Below are 8,037 nucleotides of genomic sequence, written 5' to 3' on the forward strand. Positions count from 1 at the left end.
TCTCCTGGAAAGCTTCTTTTGATGTGGACCAGCAGTTTCTGCAAGGAGAACACAGCCTTTCTCTCCCTGCAATAAACAGCTCTGCAAGTTTGGTTTAAACACAGTTTCACTGAGGTCAATATTAGTATACAAATCCTTGCTCTCATCTTGTCCTCAGCTCACTCAGCTTATCTGTCATTTCATAGAAAGTTCATGGAATTATTTGCTTTAAAACCCCTAACCAGATTCCACACATTCCACTTGCTCTAATGTTCCAGCTGGGAGCTGTCTTCTGTTGCAACAAGCCTGAGATCTCTGTAGAAGCCACTTAAGTAGGAACATCAACTAAAGTGATTTTATTAGAAAACCTGGAGTGATTCCTGGGCAAACAACAAAGGATTTACAATAGGTCACCATTATCCTTACATCTGTTCATTCTTAAAGCTAATACTCCACAATCAAATAGGCTGATAACTCCAGCACATCCAACAGGACTGCTAAAACCTGCACAGAGGGATCCCCCTGGCTGTATGTATGACCTGCACCAGATCCCTCAGACACAGAGGTCTGTAAGGAAGGGGACACCACCTTACAGGACTGAGTTAGAGCACCACAACACTCAGAGGATGTAAGATAAGACAGCACAAGTCAGAATAAAGCAAAGTACCTCTGTACCAGCAGCACAGCATTAAAATAAACCCAAGCAAACCCTATCACCACCCCCCAAACTATTCCAGCAGCCTCAAGTTTCCTCAACATGCCTTTTGAAGGCAGACAGAAGCTTTCCTCCTATTTCCACTGGCTCACTACCAGGGAGAAGGCAGATAAAGAGCATCATGAGAGTTGTCTCCTTATTTCTTCAGCCAGAAAGTGTTCATTCATCATATACATATTTCAGCACATTTCAACATGAAGCAAAATGTGCTGTTTTTAACTGCCAATGGACACATTAAGACAAGCCAACTGCAGAGCAGCTTAGGTTGTTCATAGCAGGAGCTGAAAGGCATGTGAACATCTGAATTGAGGACATTCCCTTCACATGGAGCCTGTCCTGTCACTTGTAACTGCAACCAGGCAAACACCACTGAGCCACAACCCACCACAGCTTTTCATACTCACTCATGGTGGTCACTGAAGCTCTGGAGAAGCCTCAAGAATTGTATCTTTAAAGTAATGTCCTAGAAAGAGACAAGTATTAGTATTTTGGTGTTTCATTAGGTGCCAAGCTGACATGAAACAGCTGAATTGCAAACCTTTCCACATCAAACCCCTCTGGTGAGCAGAGCCAGTGACTTGCAGAAATGGGAGAGGCTGCACTTTGCAGGCTTGCCAAAATAGGAGTGGAGATGCCTCCAAGCCTATGCACAGAACAGCTAATTTCTTAGTTCAATCTCACTGCAAAGGCAAAAAAGCTCATTATTGTATGGATCAATTGAGAATATCTAGGTTTGGAAAAAAGAAAATTAAAGAATCCAAGAAAAAAACTTAAGCCCTAAACCTGGCTGTGATCCACTTTATATTCTGTGCCTCTCCAGGCCCATTAGTTATTTGCTAAAGTTTTGGTCATCTTATAGCACAAATTTATCCCTTTCCCAGTTCCCAAACTAGGAAAATGGAGAGGCCAAACTGTCAGCATGAGACAAAGACTTCAAGTGAAAACAATACTCCCCCACATCTCCAGTCACTGATTATCCAAACACTCAGATATCCAGCACAGTTCCTCAGGATTATACACCAGGATAAAAGTCCAATACAGGATTTCAGCAGTTACTCACAGGGCTGCAGTCACAATTCTGATTGTGTCCATGTAGAACAAGGACTGATGCTGAATGTTTTCTCCAGATCAGTTTGTCAAACAAGTTGTTGAGGCCAGGAATGAGTCTGAACTCTGCAATCATCTTATGAACCTGGGAAATGAGAGGCACAAACTCATTTGCTGCAGCCTCACACATGGATATAACAGTCTGGAAACAGATGGGCACAACTCTGTCATCTTCTGCCAACAGAAGGTGAATTCTTGTATCAAACAGCAAGAGTCTGTGTTAACACTCACACTGTGGTGTATTGCTACAGCAGTTTCCATGTGGTGGAAAACTATTCCACATGGATAGAAGACATATTTGGGGAGAAAGCTACTCTAGAAGCAGCTCTGGACATCAGGAGATCACTTACAGCACACTGAAAATGCATTGATACCTAACTGCTATGTATCACACAGCTCAGCTGTGAATATTCTGCTGCCATTCATCCACTGAGTGTCCTTTCCCCTTCCAGCCACACAGCTGAGGCTCAGGGAGACCTCTGAGGACAACACAAACTGGGCAGGAGTTCTAGAGTTGAATCCAGCAGTACCACAGCCACACTGCCCTGCTGCTTTAGGTTAAGGGGAAGTTGAACTTCTTTAGAGAACACTCAGAAGGGAAGAAAATGCCAAATGACTCAGGTTTATTTATCAGTCTGCCTGCCAAGCTGGGGCATGGCACATCATGATGTGTTTGAAACAGTTACTCATGTAAAAAAGCTAGTAATTTTGGTGTGAATAGCTCTTAAATACCTTCAGTCCAAGCTGTGATACTGTTGATGTAAGCAATTTAGAAGATGAGGAATGGGAAAAATACAAAGTGGGACTCTCATCCTGTAACAAGCAGAATTCCTTGAGAGGTGGTTGCAAATGCAAACCACATACAACTGGGATGCCCAACATGCTGCAAAGATTAAGTGTGCTCAAAGCAGTAATGGACACATTCCTTAAAATCCATGAACAAAATCACTTCACAACATCCAGGTCATCCCCAAGATGCAGAACTGTAACCAGCAGCATCTTAAGCAGATCACTCTAGTTTGTTCTAGTTACTCAAATATCTGAATGAATCAAAAACTTGTAGCTGATGCTGTTTTACAGGTTTTAATTCTTCATTCTTGCTTTCATAATAGCTGATGGTCTTTTGCATTCCGCATCTGTAGCCATCAGTTGTCCCATCTATATGGGACCACAGAATATCCTGAGCTGGAAGGGACCCACAAGGATCATCAGTCCAACTCCAGGCCCTGCACAGGACACCCCAACAATCCACCATGGGCCTGAGAGCATTGTCCAAATGCTCCTTGAGCTCTGTCAGGCTTGGGGCTGTGATCACTGCCCTGGGGAGCTGTTCAGTGCCCAAACACCTCTGGGGGAAGAACCTTTGCCTAATATCCAACCTAAACCTCCCTCAACGCAGCTCCAGCCTATTGCTTTCTCACTGCTCCAGTGTATGAGTTTTCTGCTGTGTGCAGTGTGAGCAGGAACAAGGAAACCCAGTGACAACCTTTCACCACAACACAACAGACAGGACAGCCTAGAAAAATATCCAAGGAGAGTAATTTAGGGTGTGACCATAATGAGAAGGAAGCATAGGCACAGATCTGCAGAGAAACACCACTTATCCCCAAGGGTGAGATCATCCCCAACATGGCACAGGCAGGAGACAAGTTGCTGCTACCACAGTTGTTAATTTATGCAAATTAGCCATCAGTCAAGTTGAAACCAAGGATTTAGAGTAAACAGCTGGGGACAGGTCGAGTTTGGGAAGCTGCAGCATGCTCCAAGCAAATGCCAGACCATTATGTTGCTTATCACAGTGGACTGAAGCAGTTTGTGATGCCCTTTGGAAATTCCATGCAAAATGAATCCAGTAGAAACCAGGAAGACCTTTGGCTGCTCAGACTGGAAGACTGAGCACAGATCCTGTGCTTTTATTTCCTCATGGAAAAGTGACACCATTAAGCAGCTGAAATGCTTGTGAGTGAGTGTGCTATGGCACTGCTGCTCTCTGCTCTCCATGGAGAACAGCTCAGGTCTTCATCTGCCTCTCAGGAAGGGCAATGGATTCACATCTGCCACACAAGCCTTTGAAAACCTGATGTGGATTAAGGACTGAAGGATATATCATGTGCTTCAAAGGCAGAGGATTTTACCAAAAATAAAGACCTGGCTCTGGACAAAAAAAGTGTTTGGGAACGAGGTAACTGAAATCTTTCAAGAATTCCATTCCAGCCCTGAATCACCCTGGAGAAGTGAACTGGATGCCAGCTTTAGCCTTAGCCAGTTTCCCCATCTGTATGGGGGCAGAAGTAGCAGATGAAGGATAAAGAGTTGTTTTCCCAGGAAATTAAAAGCTAAATTCAGCTTCAAAGCCAGCTGTTCCAGCAGCATACTCCATGCCTTGTCACACTGGACAGGAACATACCAGATCTGACCCCAGAAGAGAAGGAAAGCAGCACCTCCAGCTCCCTGAACCAGCAGTAGCAGGATGAGTGCAGGCTGCATGCAGCTCCTGCAGTATCTCTGAAGCTACATTCTTGTGGGGAAATCAGGCAGGGATGAATTATCTAGCTTGATACAATGGAAAAAAATAAGTCTGCCTAACAGATCCATGTTCTGGTAGTTCCAGTTACGTTTGAGCTTTGTTTAGGCTTTATTTTATGCCCCAAAACCCCAGCACTTCTCAAAGGAATGACAACAGGACTATGAGCTGCTTATGGTAGTGATTGTGGTTTCTGCAACAATTGCTAGTTCCCTTTGCTCACTCTTAGACAATCTATTTCTTTTTAATGCCAAGTATCCAGCTAGAACTATGGAATGCTTTGGGTTGGGAGGGACCTTAAAGACCATCTAGTTCCATCCCCTGCTATGGACAGGGACACCTTCCACTAGCCCAGGTTGCTCCAAGCCCCATCCAACCGGGCTTTGAACATTCCCAGGGATGGGGCAGCCACAACCTCTCTTGTAGGTCCAGAGTGAACAGGTTAGTTATGTTTGGGATTGTACAACTTCACTTCTACTCTAAATTCAGAGATGTACGAGATTGTCCAAGGGGAGTGTTTGTGACTGACACAGTGGGAGGCTACTAGCAAAGAACAAACCACTCAAGACAAATGTGCTCAAGCAGCTGCCCCCAGCACCAGCCCCTCTTGCCCAATCCAACAGCCCTTCAACCACTCACACCAACTGGATCCTCCCAGTCTCCAGGGCATCCCAATCCCCCTGCTATTCCAAGCTGCTCTGCTGAGTTGAGCAGACTGCCAAAGCTTGGAAACCTGTCAAAACCACACCAAGGACTGCTTTTCTTTTCCCTTCCCAATGTGCATTTGACCCATTTAAATTAAACTACAGCCAAGCTGCAGTGACTGGTTCTCCCTAAGCCTGTGTGAGGCAGGGAACAAATTATTTCTCATTTCAAAAAGAAGGCAAAAGAAACAGCTGAGTGGGATTTCCAGACAGTGACCAGCGCAGACAGCACTGAAGTGCAATATGCTCACACTCTGCCAAAACATGGGAATCTGCAGCAAAAAATCACAGAATCATAGTATGTTAAGGGGTTGGAATGGACCTTAGAGATGATCCAGTCCCAACCCCCTGGCCCTGGGCAGGGACACCTCCCACCACAGCAGGTTGCTCAAGGCTTTATCCAGACTGGAAATATGGGTTTCAAGGCCTCTTAAAGGCAAGTTCTGTACATCTCACTATAAGTACTTGCAAGATCAGTACTTAAATTTTGCAGCAGTATGGAAAAAACCAACAAACAAGCCAAAGAGAAAACAAATCACCCACACATATCACCCCAGAGGGTTTCCAGAAGGGAAAGCAGCCAAAGAAGGGGAAGGCCTGAAGGGGCTTCATCCAAGCAAGTCATCAGTGCAGCAGGAGGGGGAAAAACACCTCCTGCAGCTCCCACAGCATCCAGGTGCACCCACACACTTCTTCACTCAGAAGAACTGGATGCCCCGCATCCTCCTGCACCAGAACAGCAGCTCTACAAGGCCTGGACCTCCACTCTAATGAGCACAAGGTATGAGCAGCCCTGCCCAACAGCTCACTCTGGTTCTCAGAGAAACACTAACCACTACCTGTTTGTTTGGGCATCACTGCCCTGATGGGATTTGCTCAGCTTTGTGCCTTGAGCTTTGCCCTTCATGTTTCCTTGTCCATGGCCTAATTAAGGAGCACTCAGGTTTAAAGAGACACCAACTCTGTGTGTGTTTGTGTGACCATCTAGCAGAGCTCACCTGGTTCCTCTGCCTCCCCATGAGCAGCACACAGAGAACATACAACACCTCCAGCTTGTACATGATCTCGTGCATGATCTTCATGGACTGTGGAAGCTGTGTCCGTGTGGAGGTGTTGGCCAAGCCACTTTCATCTGAAGACTCTGCACAAGATGACAAAGATGTGAGTCTGAGGCAGCTCCAACATGAAAGGATTTGTTACAGTTATCACTTTTACACCAAAACATTGCAGATGTAGGGTCACAGTGTCTGCTTGAACCTTCTTCCCAACCAAAAATAGTGATGAGCAACAAATATGATTTAAATTAAATGCTACAGAAGAGAAGAAAACATAGATGGAAATTTAGAGGAGATAAAATGAAATTTTAAGCATCATTTGTCCATAATAAGCTAAATGGCAGCATCTGCCTAAAATAAGTAAGCTCACCTAGATGAATTAATAACTGCTGCACCAGACATAACAGGAAAGGTAATGAAAGCAGAGCTGATGTTATCAGAAGCATTTGCTATTAATAGACTTTAATTTCACACCTCAGAACCAGCATACTTAGGCCACAGTTAAATAATTTTCATAACTCTATGCAGAATTACCCTGCTAAGGGCAGGAATGGGGTACAACACACTAGGACTCCAAGAGGAAAACATGACAGAATCATGAGTGGCACAAAGTAACTACGGACAGAGTGAAACTTGCAGGCTGCAGTTTGGACAGGAGTTAGCTGTTCACACAGCTCAGGGGTGCACTGCCCTGCACAGCACAGCACAGGGGCTTTGGGAACACAGTGCAGGCAAACACACAAGGGGAGGAACCATCAAAGGCTGAGAAGCACAGGCACCACCCCTGACCCAGGAGTTGCTAAGTCATACAAGCCACAAGAGTCTGAGGCAGCATTCTGGGAAAGGACATTTGGTCTGGTAACTGGGATGAGTCAGGAGCTGTAACTGGGCATGTTCCACCTCAGCAAAACTGCCTTGAGAATTCTGTTCTAGAATATCATGTTACACCAATTCAGTGTGTATAAGGTATGTGCGAGATGCTCTTGGAGCACTTACATCTTTCCTTGTTTGTATATTTTCAGACGTTTTAAGAATTAATTGCTACAAAACAAATGATGCTGAATAAGGCAGTTCTCCAAAGAAGCACAGAAAGATTTAGGGGTAACTCTCCTGACATTACTGAGCACTCTTGAGCTCTACAAGACATGCACTGCATTTTTGTAATATCAAAGGGTGAAGCAACAAGCCACACAGTTGTTCAAAGCATTTTCCTAAGGTTGTATTAACACTTCCACATACTCATCAGGACTTTTTTTCCAATTAAATGTCTTAATTTTGCTGGAAGCACCTTTCCATTTTAAGGAAGGACCACTGACTTGCTATGAAGCATTTGAGCCTGAAGTCATCAGCCAAAGTTTTAGGGCAACTGAAGTCACTCACCTCAGGCTATTTTGTCTCTCCAGGGAGATTAGTGCTGGGAGTGTTTGATCTAAGCATGCAAAGGGCAGAGATTGCTGCAGGACATTTCCTTTGGCTAACTTTAATGCATGAAAAAAAATCAGTGCTACATGAAAACAAAATGGGAGTCACACCTCAATGCTGGCAGGTGAGTCTTCCATGCAGGAAAAGGGCAATCAGTACCAGCAGATAGGAAAAGCAACTCGTGGCAAACACTGAAGAAGGTTAAGACACACATCAGCTATTGGTGGGCAGAGGAATGCACACCACATACCTGTACTGCTCTGCTCTGCCTCTTCATTTGCCACTCTCATCAGTGCATCCAGGACTAGTGCATTGTCCAGCCAGGTGTACCATTCCTCCAGCTCCTGGAGGAAGCTGGAGGTGCCTGTTGTTTCAGACACCTTGCGGGTTGCCAGCTTGCACAGTCGCTCGATGAAGCCTGGGATGTTCAGGAGTGTAGCTGGAAACAAGGAAAGTAATTGTATTACTATTGAAGATCACCACAGCAGTGATCAAATCCTCCACACCACAAGGTTCCAGAACATCTACAGC

General features: G+C 45.0%; 1 protein-coding gene across 1 annotated transcript in view; it reads right to left on the reverse strand.

The window, feature by feature from the left end:
* Positions 1 to 8,037, reverse strand: part of TRPC4AP (transient receptor potential cation channel, subfamily C, member 4 associated protein) — a gene marked incomplete at its 5' end in the record, with an annotated part of 25,796 nt that overhangs the window by 8,295 nt on the left and 9,464 nt on the right. Inside the window, 4 exons of the mRNA XM_009082909.1 lie at positions 1,099 to 1,157; positions 1,755 to 1,886; positions 6,028 to 6,170; positions 7,757 to 7,945. Of these exons, the coding sequence (XP_009081157.1) occupies positions 1,099 to 1,157; positions 1,755 to 1,886; positions 6,028 to 6,170; positions 7,757 to 7,945 (523 nt within the window). The remainder of the gene's footprint in view (positions 1 to 1,098; positions 1,158 to 1,754; positions 1,887 to 6,027; positions 6,171 to 7,756; positions 7,946 to 8,037) is intronic.

The sequence above is a fragment of the Acanthisitta chloris genome, unplaced genomic scaffold (genome assembly GCF_000695815.1).
Source record: "Acanthisitta chloris isolate BGI_N310 unplaced genomic scaffold, ASM69581v1 scaffold8009, whole genome shotgun sequence".
Taxonomy (NCBI): domain Eukaryota; kingdom Metazoa; phylum Chordata; class Aves; order Passeriformes; family Acanthisittidae; genus Acanthisitta; species Acanthisitta chloris.